The sequence below is a fragment of the Arvicola amphibius genome, chromosome 4 (genome assembly GCF_903992535.2).
Source record: "Arvicola amphibius chromosome 4, mArvAmp1.2, whole genome shotgun sequence".
In the NCBI taxonomy this organism is placed as follows: Eukaryota; Metazoa; Chordata; class Mammalia; order Rodentia; family Cricetidae; genus Arvicola; species Arvicola amphibius.
The window spans coordinates 23,046,716-23,065,174 of record NC_052050.1 but is presented as its reverse complement, the minus strand read 5'-3'; the positions used below and the strand labels follow the sequence as shown (position 1 = coordinate 23,065,174).

Below are 18,459 nucleotides of genomic sequence, written 5' to 3'. Positions count from 1 at the left end.
GTTCACAGACAGACATAGCAACATCCTTTCCCATCACTTAACAGAGGAAAACATCTGCCTGGAGGGAGGGGGAAGGGGAAATGACAACATGACAGTTTTCACAGCGGAGTGTTTCAGCACATCACACCCAAGTCTTAAGAGACAGTTCTCAGACGGGCACTTCTGAGGATGCTCAAAGGTGTTGAAGGACCGATCCCACTTCCCACTGTCGTTCTTGCTAGAAAATGATATTGTTAGTTATACAAATAGATGTGAAGCCAGACATGGTGGCGAACACCTTCAATCCCAGCATTCAGCACTCTGAGTTTGAGACCAGCCTGGTCTACACATCAAGTTCTAGAACACCCAGGACTGCATAATAGCGAGGCACTGTCTGAAAAAGACCAACACACACACACCACACACACACAAAGCACACACTCACGTGAGATTTAAGGCTGAGGACTTGTACATCAGTCACCCATATTTGAAAATAATCATACTTATGAGTTAAGCACACTTATATTTTATGAACCTAAGTTCATGTTAACTGGTACCTTAGTATAGGCAGCATATATATATATGTATATATATACATATATATGCATGTGTACATAAACATAGTATGTGTATGTATATATAATGCATACACTATATTTATGCACATATGCATATATGACATATGAGTGGCTCAAACTGGCTTTAAGATCACAGAGCCACAGCAGCATCACCGCAGACATATGAGTTAGAGTTCTGCAGGAAAACACGGAGTTCAGAGAAATACTCTAAACACTAATGTTTAATTTTAGTACTGAAAGGGGAAATTTGTTGTTTGTTAGTTTCTAAAAGCAAAAATAGCACATCAAAAGTAGCAGAAGAGGAACTGTAAGCTTTCGCAGGGATGATAAGGACGAATAGTTAATCGGTGGTTCTCAAGTTAGAAACTTTGGTGTTACAGTGTTCTCTATATGTAACATTAGACCATTATCGTGGGGCACACACTTATTTCCAACTACAGATACTTGAAGGGATAAGTAAAAAGCAGATGGGCACAATCATTTATGTAGCTACTCCACCCTCAGGTAGGTGGAGCATGAATCTCCCTCCCCTCTTTAAGTGTAAGGAACACATAGTGACATCCTTCCAAGTAGTAAAGTATGAAGAGGGAGGGGTAACCTTATAATGGAGAAACCTGACAATCGCTCCTTCAGCCAGGTGAACATATTTAACATCAAAGTGCTACATCAAAGTGCTAAAATATGGTATGGTGTATTGAGAATGTCATTCTACAGCTGCTGTCTTCACAGAAATCCACACTACTATACAATAATGAGAAGAAACATCAAGCAAAGTCCAACAGAGAGGCTGTCTACAAAATACTTGACCATTTAAGGCTAAGTCAGGATCAACAAAGCAGTCCTTAACTGTCAAAGTCAACAACAACCAAAAGAGAGAAAGAAGAAAGAAAAAAGGAAAAGTCTGAGAAACTGCCAATAACCCAGAGCCTGAGGGGACTAGACAAATGTAATACGGAAGCCTGGATGTGCTCTGGTCAGATAAACTAAGATGAAAGGAAATATGAATAAAGTATGAACTTTAATTAATAACACTGTATCACAACAGGCATAGAGGCTCACATCTTTAATCTTGGGAGCATTGGGAGGTAGAGGCAGGTGGATCTCTGTGAGTTAAAGGCCAGCCTGGTCTACAAAGCAAGTTTCTGGACAGCCAGGTTGTTGTTACACAGAGAAACCCTGTCTCAAAAAGAAATTAATTAGCTGGGCGGTGGTGGCACACGCCTTTAATCCCAGCACTCGGGAGGCAGAGGCAGGCGGATCTCTGAGTCTACAAGAGCTAGTTCCAGGACAGGCTCTAGAAACTATAGGGAAACCCTGTCTCGAAAAAAACCAAAAAAACCACAAAAAATTAATTTAAAAAGGAGGACTGCTCGATACTGCATCTGTCCCAAATACAAATATGATGAATATGTAAGTTCATGTTTGAATAGTAACTTGGGAGATTTGTGATTTGTATAAAAATATGTCTCATTTCCTGAATTACTGACATAAATCAGTCAAAAGTAGATGTCAAGAATAAAGAAAATCAACATAGATTTCACAAGTGCACCCATCTCATGTAGCTTTCCCATACAATAATATAACAATTAAGTTTTTTTTCTAGTTTGCTGAGCATGAAGCTACACACCTTTAATTCCAGCACTCAGAAGGCAGAGGCAGGCGGACCTCTGTGAGGCCAGTCGAGGATACACAGAGAGACCCTGTCTCAAAAATAAAACATATAAAGTACAAAGCTCACTTTAAAAGAGTCCACACAATACAAACCATTACTCTATTTTTAAAGGTTTTATTTTTTAATTGTCTATACATGAGAGGGATGGGAGTGTGTATAGGTGAACGCAAGTGTCCATGGAGTCCAGAAGACGTCATTGGATCTCCTGGAGCTGGAGTTAGCGGCTGCTGCAAGCTGCCCAACAGGGTACTGGAAATAGGGTCCTCTAGAAAAGCAGATAAACTAACTCTTAAACACTGGGCTATCTCTCCTGCCCCACTATTCTGTTTTTAAGACTCTTCTCATAGGAGTCGAACTTTAACACAAAGTCTGTAAGAATCAATTGCAACAGGTGGGAAGTTAATAACACATTGTACATTTGGAAAACGCTTTGATTAAATCTGAAATGAGGGGTGTCTCGGCAGTTGAGAGCATCGGCTGCTGTTCTAGAGGACGCATGTTTGATTTCCAGCATCCAAATGCCAGCTTGCAACCATCTTTAACTCTAGTTCCAGATCCAATGCCGTTTGCCGGCCTCGGTGGGCAGTGCATGCCTGTAGGGCACAGGCAGACAGACATGCAAGCAAAACACCCATACACAGTTTTAACAGTTGAGAGTAAACCATGAGTCTAGACGTAGTAACTGACAATGGGTGGATCTGACTCATTGGGTCACATTTCACGCTTGTGCTATATAGATCAAATTAACAGTGACTAAAAACGAAATGACTGAGAAAGGCAGCTCCTGGACCATCTGAGACAGTCCAAATACTGACTTGGCTCAAAGAAAATAAAACTGAAAACCCTTGATCTCACCCCCAAGAACCATGCTGCACCCTATCTGAACCTTGGGCTCTCTGCCTACCAACCTACTCAAAAACCACTACTGACGATGGTGCCCTACTGCTAAGAAATAAACAACACACGGGGCCTTTCGGGTCACCTAAATAGTAGTCAAGATGGGGCCACGCACGGTGCGGCTGACAATCAGCTCAGTGAAGGTCCTGGGTTTGGTCCCAACGAGGGGTTGGGGAGCGGACCCTTGAAAGACTGTTTCGGACCTCCCTGATAAGGACTTATCTCACTCCAGATGAGGAAAAGATCATACGCTCTTGCCCTTCGATGGGGCCCATTTTCTAAAGCAAAGTTACTTCCGAGTCAATTTGCATAAGGTGGTGTCCCTCTACATCATCTCACACCCTCAGCTGAAAACTAAAGGTTCAGCTTTTCTCCACGTGGGAAGGTCTGGGAGCACCCTTTCGGGGCACTGAATGCTCTTCGAGATCTTGGTTTTGTGTGACGCTTTGACAGATCCGGCAACGCCAGTTTTATGTCAGACCAGGGAGTTCCCGAGCTGGGCCCTCGCTCTTAGGAAAGTCTCACAAACTTCTCCCTTCTTCAGCTCCCCAGGAGATGGCACCCTCAGGCTGCTCGGCGCCAGCACGGTCCTAGGGACCCACTGTGTTCTCCCGTCGGTTTCTTCAACCCCTCGTCTGAGGAAATCTTGAGCTCGTTTCCTTTACCCGCTCTTCACACGGCCGTGCCGAGGAGAGCTAGAGCACGGGAACATGGTACCCCAAGCGAGGTGCTAAACGCTCGGCGGCAGCGCTCTGCGACTGCGCAGGCGCTGGGAGGCGGGGCTCCCCTTCCGCGCGCTCGCCCCGCCCCTCGCGCCGAGCCGGAACACGCAGGCGCTCTCGGGCGCAGCCGCCCCCGTGGTAGCCACGGACCGGTAGGGGGAAATGCCCTCGGCGGTTTGCTTCGCTCTGTAGAGGAGCGATGGGGAGGCGTTGGGCCCGGCCTGAGGTAGGAGGGAGCCCAGCTGTCTCCGCTAGTGCCTGAGCCGTGATGCGCGCGTGGGCCCTCTTCTCCGCGGTGCTCTGGTCTCTCGTAGGAGGTGGGGCTTGGCCCGCAGGCTCCTCCCCTACGTCCCACGTCCCACCTCTTCCGCGCCTCCCTTCGCCTGCTCCCTGCGGAACCCTGGGTCCTCTAAACACTAATAAGTCAGAGGTTTTCTTTCCTCCGCAGTTGGAACGCAACGTTCTTCCTTATTCAGTAAGAAAGGCTTTGTGTACGGCACGATAGAACAGCCAGGTAATAGTGCCTCTTCCCACGCAAGGCCTGACCCCAGAGCTGGGGATGCCGTGCACCTGCTTAGGTTCTGCCCTGGAGGGGAAAGGGAGCGAGCCGATGTGACGTCTGCTCTGAATTCTGCAGTTCCGGGAGTTTGCAACATTTCGTCCTCAAAGCAACGCTAGTCTTATGTCCCATTCTTCATCTCAGTTCTAGGGATGTGATGCCACCTCTCTTCCAAATACTCCTGCTTTGTATGTAATGGGGGAAGCCACTTAGCAGGGTGGACGTCCTTCTGGAAGGCTCTTCTCTCCTTGGGTATTAACCAGCTCTACTCATCAAGCTCCTGCTCCAATGTTACCCTCAGTAGTTTAACTCTCCTACACTCTTCAGGAAAAATTAGTGAGCCAGCTGTTTTGAGATAACTTGGAGCCACTTCACTGTGTTGTGTATAGACCATTTCCACATTTAAGGCCTTTCCCTTCCCAACACCGCAACTGAACCACCGAATTGTACGATAGCCTTTATAGATTCAGACCCTGGCAATGATTGGGCCTGAAATATCTTGAGATCACGTACTGTCGCAGCTTCCACCAACTGAGTCAGTGGAGATCTCGACAGAACACCTTCCTAGTCATGGGACAACAGGAAGCGCAAGTAAAATACCAAGTTTTCAGTTTTGAAATAGTTTGTCAGTCAAGCTCATGTCCTCTGAACATTAACTCCACGATCCCTTCAAACAATTATTGGAGCTACTTATGAATGTGTACGTTGTAAGGCACTTACATTTTAATGGACTATTACAGAATATATAAATATATATTGTTCATATATTTGTATATAAATTATAAATAATATACATAATTTATATATCCTGACAAGGTACAGTTTAAAGGCTTACTATGAGAAGCAAAAATGACTTCATTCTGAATAACAACTAGCATCCAACATGTTCTGACCACTTTTTAAGTACTGAAATCCAGAATTAATTGGTATTATTGGGACAAATAAATAGGAGTATGTTTTCTTTTGTGGTATAATATAGTTACTGCAAAAATTTGTTTTGTCACAGTGAAAATATATGTAAAGTTACATCATAATAGCCCTGTCCTTATTTGTATGGATATTAATCGTGCTAATAAAGAAATAGTGGACCCCGCCTACTTATGGATTGGGCCAAATGAAAACACATTACAAGGTAAATTATTTTAATATATTTTAAGGATGTGAACGTTGTTTTTAAAAGTACTGTCATTGTTGAAAAGAAATTCAAAACATCAAATTTATTTTATTTTTATGTGTATTTTTTGCTTGCATGCATGTATGTACACTACATGCACTCCTGATGCCCTCGGAAATCAGAACAGGGTATTGGATCCCATGGAACTAGAGTTTATTAATGGTTGTGAACCACCATGTACATGGCTGGGACTAGAAGCCAGGTCCTCTGAAACAAATGCCCTTAAACACTGGGCAATCTTTCCAGCCCCAATAAATTTAATTGTAACTGTAGTTAAATTTACTCAACATTTAGATACGCTGTAATTTTTTTGACTCTGACTTAAGTTCTTCCCATGCAAAAACTAAAAAGCAGATCCAAAGGATGGCACAGGCCCTGTGAGCAAAACACTCAGGAGGCTGAGACAGGAGGATTACTAATTTGAATGTAGCCTGAGTTAATTAAAGAGACAGTTTTTTATTATTTTTTTTTCCTAGTGCTTGGAATTGAGTCCAGAGTCAGCCTCTTAGGCACGCTTCCACTGGGCTGTCCTGCTGTGCTCAGGCGGTGATTTTGTGCCCCACTTCCCAAAGCTATTCAACAGTTTTCATAAGCACTGAGGTTTACCCATGAAACGCTAGTGATGAGAGATTCAGTATGTAATTTTTCATGTTAGAAGAATACCTTAGGATATCAGCATTATTCATTTGTCTTATATATATCATTTGTAAACATATATGTATACATATATAAATTTACTGAATTACTGACATGAATCTGTCCAAACTAGATACCAAGAAATAAATTAACAAAGATTTCAAAAGAGTACCCAGCTTATGTAGCTTTTTCATAGAGTAATATGACAATTAAGTTTTTTTTTTCTGGGTTACTGAGCATGGTGCCACACTCCCTTAATTCCAGCACTCAGGAGGCAGAGGCAGGCAGATCTCTGAGTTCAAGGCCAGTCAGGGGCTATACAGTGAGACCCTGTCTTAATTTTTTTATTGGGTTCTTGAAGTTGAAATAGTTAATTTTATTTTTTGGCATGTTTGTTTATAGCCCTGAGTTTACTGAATAATGATTAAGTTACCTGTTAAGTAACCAAGTAATTTTCTCTCTCTGATTAGGGAATCGCCAAATAAATATAACAAACACAGGAAAACTGGTGGTGAAAGATTTTATAGAGTCATTATCTGGACTTTACACGTGTACTCTTTCCTATAAGACTATCAAAGCAGAAACCCAAGAGGAAACTATAATAAAGAAGAGATATGACTTTATGATCTTTGGTAATAATTATAATATAATATGATAATTATATAAGCACATGAGCCATCTCCCCAGTTCCCCAGAAACATTCTTACATTTTAAGATTTTTTATGTATGTGTGTATGTGTGGGTTATGTGCCTGTGAGTGCAGGGACCGGCAGAGTCCCTGAGAGAGCACGTGATGGCCTGGAGATGGAATTATAAGCAGGTAGGGGCTACCTGATGTGGGTGCTGGCGCTTCAGCTCTTAACTATTGAGCTGTGTCTCCAGCTCCAATGTTTTCTTGATACTCCTATCCATGTTGCCACCCCACAGAGGCCAGTTCTCCTAAGATATCAGATGACAATGACTCTTTTTATTAAAATTATTATTTATATGTATTTTGTAACAAACTTATGGAGTATTCTATTAGATAAGTAAAATTTCTAAACTGACTTGAAAGATAATGATGTTTGATATTACATGTTTTTGAAATTTTTTTTAATAGCAGAGATTAACGCAAGGCACAATTGTTTCTTTTTCCAAAGCCTATCGGGAACCTGATTATTCTTATCACATGGCTGTGCGTTTTACCACAAAATCTTGTGTAGGAAGATATAATGACCTGCTCTTTAGAGTGCTGAAGAAAATCCTGGATAATTTAATCTCTGATTTGTTGTGCCATGTCATAGAACCATCATATAAGTGCCATTCTGTTAAAATTCCGGAGGGTGACTTCGTGTATGAGCTATTCATAGCCTTTCAAGGTGAAACAATTTTACAACATTGATTTTATAACTTTAGTCGAAAACCATGACAGATTGTAAAGCTGTCATGTAAATGTGAGAGGTCTCATAAATGACAGGTTTGAAATGTTTGCTAATCACTAATATACACTAATGGCTGGTTGTGCTTTAAACGTCAGCAGACTCGCTGTTTGCCTCCAAATACAATATTTATTGTTTTAAGTCAGTATCATCTTATTAACATAACCTTTAACTATGCAATTTTAGAAAAGACGTTTTATTGTTTCTTGTTCTTGACTTGAGAGGGAATAAATACCCAAACCCAATCTATTTCCATTCTCATCTTGTAGTTACTTCCACTAGCCCCCAGATGGAGTAAAGTCACAGTGCATGTATTCAAACTGTGCCTGACCTTACTATTCTGGTTAGAGCTGGCTTAAATGTACATATGCCTGCATACCAACCAAAGCATGTGGGGCTTTACTGGAGTGTGTGACACTCTTTAGAAGCTGGTGTGTACCTGTCCTGTTTTCCCCTCCAGTGAATCCTTTTGCACCAGGCTGGAAAAGTGTGTGCAACAACTCTTCCGACTGTGAAGATGCCACTAACCGTAACATCCTTAAGGTGAGCCCACATCCTGAGGGGAAAGCCCTTGAGTGACCTAGAAAGATTTTGGTAAATGCTTTGTCTTATTAGTAGGAGTTCAAGGACAGTCTGGGCTACATGAAAACCTATGTCAAAAGAAAAAAAATTCTTAAAGAATCCATCTCAGGATGTCCTCTGACTTCCACATGCAAACCATAGTACGCATGCGACCACATATATATGTATATATATGTGTGTATATATATATGTATATGTACATATGTATATATATGTATATATTTATATATGTATATATGTACATGTATGTGTATATATGTATATGTGTATATGTACATACATATATATGTATATAATGTATGTATCTATATGTACACACATATATGTGTGTATATGTGCATATATGTATATGTGCATGTATATGTATATATACATATGTATGTGTGTATATGTGTGCACATATATGTGTATATATATACACACATATGTGGTGCTCATTCACACACAATATATGTATACATACACACACGTATGAAACACAACACTACTGCTCAAGTGTTTTTTTGTGTTTTGTTTTGGTTTTTCTTTTTTTTTTAAATATTTATTTATATATTATGTATACAATATTCTGTCTGTGTGTATGTCTGCAGGCCAGCAGAGGGCACCAGATCTCATTGCAGATGGTTGTGAGCCACCATGTGGTTGCTGGGAATTGAACTCAGGACCTTTGGAAGAGCAGGCAATGTTCTTAACCGCTGAGCCATCTCTCCAGCCCCCTTGGTTTTGGTTTTTCAAGACAAGGTTTCTCTGTAGCTTTGGAGCCTGTCCTGGAACTAGCTTTTGTAGACCAGGCTGGCCTCAAACTCGCAGAGATCCGCCTGCCTCTGCCTCCCAAGTGCTAGGATTAAAGGCGTGCACCACCACTGTCCGGCTAGCTTTTTTTGTTTTGTTTTGTTTTCTTGTTTTGTTTTTTCAAGACAGGGTTTCTCTGTAGCTTTGGTGCCTGTCCTGGAACTTGCTCTGTAGACCAGGCTGGCCTCAAACTCACAGAGATCCACCTGCCTCTGCCTCCCGAGTGCTGGGATTAAAGGTGTGTGCCTGCTCAAGCTTTTTAAAGAACGATTTAAATTTATTCCTTCTAAATTTTTAAAATTATGTTTGTGACCCAGTGGTGGTGGTGTGCACTTTAATCCCAGCACTTGGGAGGCAGAGGCAGGCGGATCTCTGAGTTTGAAACCAGCCTGGTCTATAAGAGCTAGTTCCAGGACATCTAGAGCTACACAAAAGAAACCCTGTCTCAAAAAAAATTTTGCTTGTGTGTTGCACACATGCTATAGCACACATATGAAGGTCAGAAGATAACTGGCAAGAATTGGTTCTTTCTGTCCTCTGTGTGGGTCCCAGAAATCAGGTCAGGTCATCTGGTTTCTTGGCAGGCACACCTTTGCCACTGAGCCTTCTCTACAGCCCCCAAATGTTTTTATTATAGAGAAATAGTTACAACACAGAGTGATAAATTTCTTGACAAATTGCAGGAGTCAGTTCTGTCCCTTCACTGTGTGGTCTCAGGCCCTCAGGTCATCAGGCTTGATGGCAGCACCTTCACCTCTGAGCCATTGCACCAGCATGCTTTGGTCTTTTAAACAGAACTTGTTGCTATGTCGTATTTTTTTTGTAATAGTACCTGTGGTGGTTTGAAAGAAAATGCCCCCTCTTAGGCTTTGTTGGAGGAAGTGTGTCACTGTGGGAATGGGAATTGAGGTCTCCTATGCTCAAGCTACTCCCAGTGTCACAGTCTACTTCCTGTTGCCTGCAAGATGTAGGACTCTCAGCTACTTCTCCAGCACCATGTCTGCCTGCACGCCACCGTGTCCCACTGTAGTGATAATGGATTGAATCTCTGGAACTGTAAGGAAATCATCCCAATTAAATGTTTTCTACGGATTGCTGTGGTCATGGTTTCCCTTCACAGCAATAGAAACCCTAACTAAGACAGTACCTCTGGAATATTAGATAGCTCCCCAGGCTCATGTTATTATGTATTTCATGTATACCAGAAAGGTGACTCCCTGGTCTTTATTTTCTAAATGGTTAAGCATCAGCTCGAAGGAAAACCTCACAATCCAGTTACCATAGGTTAAATCTGTGGTGCTTCCAAAGTCACATTTATAGGAAATGCAGTAGTCATTCTCCCCACTGCTGGCTCCAGAGACTGAGGGAACAGTCAGAAAAATATCTTCAAGCCAGGCCGGGTGGCGCACACCTTTAATCCCAGCACTCAGGAGGCAGAGGCAGAGGCAGGCAGGCAGTCTGCAGAGTTGAGTTCCAGGACAGTCAGGGCTGCACACAGGGAAGCCTTGTCTTGAAAAACAAGAACAGCCAAAAAAGTGTCTTCACTCTGTCGTGTTCCCGAGTCTGTACCTATAGTGTGATGGTGTCGAAGAAGTCCTCATTTAGGCTTAGTTATTATTACAGCATGTCCCAGAGCCAGAATCACACAATTAGTTGTAATGCTAATTAAAGCCTGGATTTCTATTTTGCTTTGATCTTTTAAAATTTTGTGTATTTTGTGTACATTAGTTTTGGCCTGCATGTATGTCTTTGTGCCATATTCATGCCTAGTGCCCAAGAAGGCCAGGAAATGTCATATCACCATCTAGAATTGGAGTTACAGGCAGTTGTGAACTGCCAGGTGGGTGCTACGAATTGAACCTAGATCCTGTGGAAGAGCATACCCTTCACTGCTGAGCTGTCTCTCCATCTTGACTTTGTTTTTTTAATGATATAGAAAGTTAGAGATCATGCTTAATTTATGAAAAAAAAACTTAAATCAAAGCAAGCTTGTATGTGTACATGAGTGTGTATGCGTGTATGTGCGTGTGTGTGTGTGTGTGTGTGTGTGTATGTGTGTGTGTGTAGGCTACAGTACCACTTTTCAGGTGTCAATCTCAGGAACACTCTTCTCCTCCTTTGAGACACGGTCTCTTCTTGGTTAGGCTAGACTATCTGTCTAGCACACCCCAGGAATTCTCCTGCCTCTGCCTCCCCAGCACTGGGATTACAAGCAAGGGAAGTGCTTGGCCACCTGAGCCATTCCTAAAACAAGTTTTTATAACTGTTTTTTCTTAACCACTTCCTGTATAAATTAACAGTAGTTAGTGAAGTCAAAGCAAGACTCACTCTAGGTTTTAACAGATTTTTTTTTCAGGATTTCATTTAATGCATGAGCAAGAAATATTTCTGCTACATTTTATGGCCTGTGATTCATGAGGACTTTGATTGTTGAATTAGTAATTGTAGTTTTCTCTGGTATTTGTAAATCTCAGGCAAGAGATCGGATAGAAGAGTTTTTCCGGAGCCAGGCATACATTTTGCACCATCACGTTAATAAAAGTATACCAGCGATGCACTTTGTGGACCACAGTTTTCAAGTAGTGCGCGTAGACAACTGTCGGCCAGGCTTTGGGAAGAACGAAGGTCTGCACACCAATTGTGCTAGCTGTTGCGGTAATTATACAATATAAATTCCTAAATGTCTGTATGTTCCAGAGAAAAGATGGACAGCCCACCTAGGGTTATTGAACCGGATCTTCTCATTGATCCTTTCATAGAAAAGAGAAGTAAAAAACCTTGAAAGCCCATATTTCTAAATCCCAATGCATATTTTTTTATACTGTTCTTAGATCGCAAAGCGTTTCCATAGTGTTCTGACATACAATACAGTTCTGTGCAGGACAGCCGAATGGTCCTGCCTGGGAAGCACAGAGCTAGGACACAAGGTACAAACTGCAGGCGGGCACTTATAAATGAGGCACTGAGACAGCGAAGACAGAAGGGAAAACACAGTATTTATAGACTCTTGCCTGTAACAGGCTTGACGCGGAGACTTATCGTTAGTGATGAGAACTCAGCCTTATCTGATGCTCGTCCCACGACCTCTTATAACTTATTATAACCTGTTTCTCTTCATCTATGTTTTTGCCTCAGGGCTTTTTACCTTCCTTTCATTCTGTGTGTCCTACTCCATGTCTGACTGGCTGGTGACTGCCCGGCTGGCTGCTCCCAGGTGTCTTCTTTCTCCCTCGGTCTCTTCTTTTATTCTCTCCAGAGCCTAGATTCCTCCTCCTCCTTATTCTCTCTGCCCACCAACTCCACCTATCCCTCTACTGCCTAGCTATTGGCCATTCAGCTTTTTATTAGACCAGTCGGGTGCCTTAGACAGGCAGAGCAACACAGCTTTACATTGTTAAACAAGTGCAGCAAAACATAAGTAACACACCTTTACATAGTTAAACATTCTGCAGCATAAACAAGTGTAACACACCTTTACATAGTTAAACATTCTGCAGCATAAACAAGTGTAACACACCTTTACATAGTTAAGGTAACATTCTGCAGCATAAACAAGTGTAACACACCTTTACATAGTTAAGGTAACATTCTGCAGCATAAACAAGTGTAACACACCTTTACATAGTTAAGGTAACATTCTGCAGCATAAACAAGTGTAACACACCTTTACATAGTTAAGGTAACATTCTGCAGCATAAACAAGTGTAACACACCTTTACATAGTTAAGGTAACATTCTGCAGCATAAACAAGTGTAACACACCTTTACATAGTTAAGGTAACATTCTGCAGCATAAACAAGTGTAACACACCTTTACATAGTTAAAGTAACATTCTGCAACATAAACAAATATAACACATCTTTACATAATTAAAGTAATATTCCACAATACTCCTGTTTTTAAGATTATCACATTACAAAATTTGAGGTAATCTTCACAACTTAATTGGCTAAACAGGTATAGGTATCCTATGTAAAAAGTTGTACTATTGAAGATGCTTTTGTTTTGTTGATATGTGAACTATAGTGACTGACGGACGGCCTGCATTTTCTCTTGCAGTGGTCTGTAGTCCTGGTACATTCAGTCCTGATGCCGATGTCACCTGTCAGATCTGTGTTTCTGTCCATACCTACGGAGCTAAGTCTTGCCCATAAACTTCAAGCCCAGAGATGAAAACGTGGTTACTTGCCTCTGAAGGTGAAGACAGATTTGTTCCTATCTGAGAGCATCATAGACACCTCTATACAGTAAGATCAGTAAGAGCAAGACTCTGGGAACGTGCGTTTAAAACAACAGAAGAGAGCTGACATGGCACCGCTAAGAAGGGTTTAATTCAGTACCGCGTGTGTGCAAGGGGAAGTTAGTGTTAGTGGATGCTTGAAATGAAATATGTTCTGTTGTCTATAAACTAAAACGTGCTTTGTACCTGGTATTAAGGTCAAAAAGAGAAGTGAAGTATAATAAAAAATTTCTATTTTCCATATATTAATTTGTTTGAAGTTACTTCTATCAAGACATGCATAATACATTTTTTTTTTTTTTTTGGTTTTTTGAGACAGGGTTTCCCTGTCGTTTCTAGAGCCTGTCCTGGAGCTAGCTCTTGTAGACCAGGCTGGCCTCGAACTCAGAGATCCGCCTGCCTCTGCCTCCCGAGTGCTGGGATTAAAGGCTTGCGCCACCACCACCCGGCCATAATACATTTTTTAATTTTGTTTTTTAATGCCAGGCAGTGATGGCGCACGTCTTTAATCCCAGCACTCCGGAGGCAGAGGCAGGTGGATCAGTGAGTTAGAGGCCAGCCTGGAATACAAAGCTGGTTCTAGTATGGGCAAGGGCCACACAGAGAAACCCTGTTTTGAAACATCCCCCCCTCAAAAAAAGTTTTCAGACTTACTTTATTTTATGTGTATGGTTGTTTTCCAGCATGTATATCGTGCAACACATATGTGCTTGGTACCTTCAGAGACCAAACAAAGTCATTAGATCCCCCAGAATTGGATACAGAACATTGTGAATCCTCTTGTAGGCGCTGGGAATCAAATCCAGGTCCTCTGGAAGAATGCCAATGCTCTTAACTCCTGAGCCCTCTCTCCAGTACCCATTAGTACTTTTGAACTTGGAACTAAACAAGTTACTTTAGCCCCTTTGATTTTATTTATTTATTTAGGTTTTTTCAAGACAGGGTTTCTCTGTAGCTTTGGTGCCTGTCCTGGAACTCACTCTGTAGACCAGGTTGGCCTCGAACTCACAGAGATCCGCCTGCCTCCGCCTCCCGAGTGCTGGGATTAAAGGCGTGCGCCACCACCGCCCGGCTATTTATTTTTTGAGACTGGGTTACTCTGTGTAGTTTTGGAACCTGTCCTGAAACTCACTCTGTAAACCAGGCTGGCCTTGAACTCACAGAGATCTGCCTGCCTCTGCCTCCCAAGTTGATTTTAATTTTTTAAAAAGATTTATTTATTTATTATGTAGACAGTGTTCTATTTATTATGTAGACAGTGGCATGTGTGCCCACACACCAGAAGAGTGATGGGGAAACTCTGTCAACCAATCACATCTAGTTAAGGCGTGGCTACCTGGATCCCAGGAAGAAAAACTCGGAGGACCCAGATGCGTGCTTTCTCTGCGCAGCTCCTGCAGGGCACATAGGAAGTCGGACCTCCCACTCTTGTAGCGTGAGTTTCCCCTTATAACCATTAAAATATAATTGTTATTCTTGAGCTGACCTGGTTATTTATCGTACCGACCTGATTCACAACAGAAAAGGGCACCAAATATTGTTATAGATGGTTGTGAGCCACCACGTGGTTGCTGGGAATTGAACTCAGGACCTCTGGAAGAGCAGCCAGTGCTCTTAACCTCTGAGCCATCTCTCCAGTCCTGATTTTAATTTTTAACAATAAATAGGATCATATTTAGTATAGGCTTAGATTTACAGCTCCACATCCCTCCGTGCACACTTGTCTCCCACACATTCCCTGCTAATGTTCTCTCTAATCCATGGTTCGCACTAAGGTTTCATTCTTCATGGTAAAGGTTTGGGCAAAGGCGTAATGATGTGTTCACCGTTTGATTTCACATAACACGGTTTCACCACACAAAATCGATTCTCTCTCCGCCCCCCTCCCTCCATCCTGACTCCCTGGCAACCCCTCATCATCTTTGTTTTTGTTCTGGTTTTCGAGACAGGGTTTCTCTGTGGAACAGCCCTAGCTATCTTGGAACTCACGCTGCAGATCAGGCTGGCCTCGAACTCACAGAGATCCGCCTGCCTCCGCCTCCCGAGTGCTGGGATTAAAGGCGTGCGCCACCACCACCCGGCAGAACTCTTCATTTTAATAAATCTGCCTCACTGTCCACTTGCCTGTGCTTTGGTCAGTTCTGTGCTTCTTGACTCGTGGGTACCAGGCACAGTCTAATTGGGATACTCTTCTTCAGAATTGTTTGTAATTCTGCACTTACTGATATGGCCATACAGTTTTCCTGTAGCCTGTTAATTTGTGATGAATTACGTTAATTCAGGGAGATTACCTTAAGTTCAAGACCAGCCTAGGCTACACATGCCTTCCAGGGCGGCCTGTGCTACAGAGTGAAGCTCTGTCTCAAACCTTTTCCCAACGGAATTCTCAAATGTTGGATCGGGTTTGTGTATTTGACTAAATCCTTCCTAGTCATTATACATAAATGTTTCTCTGGACACTTTATCTTTCCCAAAACACAGTAGCATTGTAAGTTTTGGAAAACTTTAAGGTTGTTTGCCTTCACTGATGGTTTTTTTCCTTGTTTGTTTGGTCTGGTTTGGTTTGGTTTAGCATGTGTTTGTTTGGCGGTGCTAGGGATGGAACCCAAGGCCTCATATATACTAGGTGGGGTGGTTTGAAAGAAAATGACCCCCAAAGGGAGTGGCCCCCAAAGGGAATGGCACTATTAAGAGCTGTGGCCTTGTTGGAATTGGTGTGACCTTGCTGGAGGAAGTGGGGGGGGCGGGGCTTTCAGGTTTCCTATGCTCAAACTATGCCCAGTGTCACAGTCTACTTCCTGTTGCCTATGGATCAAGATGTAGAACTCTTAGCGCCTTCTCCAGCACCATGTCTGCCTGCATACCACCCTGTCCCACTGTGACAAGAACGAACTAAGCCTCCGAAACTGCAAGCAACCCCAATTAAAAAATTTTTTTAGAAGAGTTGCTGTCAGCCGGTCAGTGGTGGCGCATGCCTTTAATCCCAGCACTCGAGAGGTGGAGGCAGGCGGATCTCTGTGAGTTTGAGGCCAGCCTGGTCTACAAGAACTAGTTTCAGGACAGGCTCTAGAACCACAGCAAAACCCTGTCTCAAGAAAACAAAACAAAACAACAAAAGTTGCTATGGTCATGGTGTCTCTTCACAGCTATAGGCCCTAACTAAAACACTAAGCAAGTAAGTATTCTGGATGCAAAAACAATAACTTTTAATCCACCAAGTTCTGGCAACTGCCTTTTACCCACACTGCTTGCGTGCCCGTCCTGTGGCGTCTTCCTTGGTACTGCGCTCTGCCTCTGTCTACGGGGTTGCCACTCAGTGTTGTTCTGGGACAGAGGTGCTTTCACTTCTCTATTGTTTCCAGGCATCGGTTTTTTTTTTTTTTTTTTCCTCATGGTTTATTTTTTTTTATATTTAAAAATTTCCATCTCCTTCCCTCCTCCTCCCCCCTCCCTCCCCTCCTTCTCCCCTTTCTCTCCCCTCCTTCTCCCCCTTCCTCCCCTCCCCCTCCCCTCCACCCATACCTCCCCTCCCTCCCTCTCAAGGCCAAGGAGCCATCAGGGTTCCCCACTCTATGCTAAGACCAAGGTCCTCCCAACTCCCCCCAGGTCCAGGAAGGTGATCGACCAAGCTGAGAAGGCTCCCACAGAGCCCGTCCATGAAGAAGAATCAGAGCCCAGAGCCATTGTCCTTTGCTTCTCAGTCAGCCCCCGCTGTTGGCCACACTCAGAGAGACGGGTTTGGTCGCATGATCCATCAGTCCCATTCCAACTGGAGTTGGTGATCTCCCATTAGTTCTGTCCCACCGTCTCCATGAGTGAACGCACCCCTCTCGTTCCTGACTTTCTCCCTCATGTTCTCGCTCCTTCTGCTCCTCATCGGGACCTTGGGAGCTCAGTCCAGTGCTCCAATGTGGGGCTCAGTCACCTTCCCCATCTGTCGCCAGCTGGAGGTTCCCTCACGGTCCTGACTTTCTTTCTCATGTTCTCTCTCCTTCTGCTCCTCATCAGGACCTTGGGAGCTCAGTCCGGTGCTCCAAGGTGGGGCTCTGTCATTTTCTTCATCTATCGTCAGGTGGAGGTTCTATGGTGATATGCAAGAAATTCATCAGTATGGCTATAGGAACTGGCCTTTTCAGGCTCCCTCTCCTCAGCTGCCCAAGGAACTAACTGGGGGCGTCTCCCTGGAAACCTGGGAACCCCTCTAGGGTCAAGTCTCTTGACATCCCTCAGGTAGCTCCTTAAATTCAGATATATGCTTCACTGCTCTCATATCCACCCTTCCTATATCCCAAGCACCCCATTCCTCCGAGCTCCCCCCGCTCTCCCCTTCACACTTTTCTCTCCCCATCTTCCCTTGGCCCAGTCTTGCCCAACCCTCAAGTTCCCAATTTTGCCTGGCGATCGTGTCTACTTCCAATATCCAGGAGGATTACTATATCTTTTTTGGGAGTTCACCTTCTTATTATCTTCTCAAGGATCCCAAACTTATAGGCTCGATGTCCTATAATCATGGCTAGAAACCGAATATGAGTGAGTACATCCCATGTTCATCTTTATGGGTCTGGGTTACCTCACTCAGAATAGTGTTTTCTATTTCCATCCATTTGCCTGCAAAATTCAAGATGTCATTGTTTTTTACCGCTGAGTAGTATTCTAGCATGTATATATTCCACAGTTTCTTCATCCATTCTTCCACTGAAGGGCATCTAGGCTGTCTCCAGGATCTGGCTATTACAAATAATGCTGCTATGAACATAGATGAGCATATGCTTTTGTTGTATGATTGGGCATCTCTTGGGTAGATTCCCAATAGTGGAATTGCTGGGTCCTGGGGTAGGTTGATCCCGAATTTCCTGAGAAACCGCCACACTGCTTTCCAAAGTGGTTGCACAAGTTTGCATTCCCACCAGCAATGGATGAGTGTGCCCCTTACCCCACAACCTCTCCAGCAAAGGTTATTATTGGTGTTTTGGATTTTAGCCAATCTGACAGGTGTGAGATGATATCTCAAAGTTGTTTTGATTTGCATTTCCCTGATAGCTAGGGAGGTTGAGCATGACCTTAAGTGTCTTTTGGCCATTCGAACTTCTTCTGTTGAGAATTCTCTGTTCAGTTCATCGCCCCCTTTTTTAATTGGGTTAATTGGCATTTTACCGTCTAGTCTCTTGAGTTCCTTATATATTTTAGAGATCAGACCTTTGTCAGTTGC

General features: G+C 43.1%; 1 protein-coding gene across 5 annotated transcripts; it reads left to right on the top strand.

Moving 5' to 3' along the window:
• Positions 1–3,943: 3,943 nt before the first annotated feature.
• Positions 3,944–13,499, top strand: Zpbp2 (zona pellucida binding protein 2). Of its 5 annotated transcripts, none has more exons than XM_038326773.1 (8): positions 3,944–4,165; positions 4,297–4,362; positions 5,414–5,539; positions 6,688–6,849; positions 7,357–7,575; positions 8,096–8,178; positions 11,484–11,664; positions 13,070–13,499. In XM_038326773.1, the coding sequence occupies exons 1-8, from the start codon at positions 4,117–4,119 to the stop codon at positions 13,162–13,164; spliced, it is 981 nt and encodes a 326-aa protein (XP_038182701.1). In that variant the 5' UTR covers positions 3,944–4,116; the 3' UTR covers positions 13,165–13,499. The 5 variants fall into 5 exon arrangements, with proteins under 5 accessions (XP_038182701.1, XP_038182704.1, XP_038182705.1 ...); XM_038326774.1 differs by having other exon boundaries at positions 3,947–4,074; XM_038326775.1 differs by having other exon boundaries at positions 3,962–4,000.
• Positions 13,500–18,459: the final 4,960 nt, after the last annotated feature.

What these genes read in the sequence shown, in the direction of transcription:
- Zpbp2 (XM_038326773.1), top strand. Translation starts at nt 4,117, where the DNA reads ATGCGCGCGTGGGCCCTCTTCTCCGCGGTGCTCTGGTCTCTCGTAGGA. An exon ending in AAATGAAAACACATTACAAG is followed by an intron (nt 5,540 to 6,687) that starts GTAAATTATTTT and finishes CTCTCTGATTAG; the next exon opens with GGAATCGCCAAATAAATATA. An exon ending in CAATTGTGCTAGCTGTTGCG is followed by an intron (nt 11,665 to 13,069) that starts GTAATTATACAA and finishes TTTCTCTTGCAG; the next exon opens with TGGTCTGTAGTCCTGGTACA.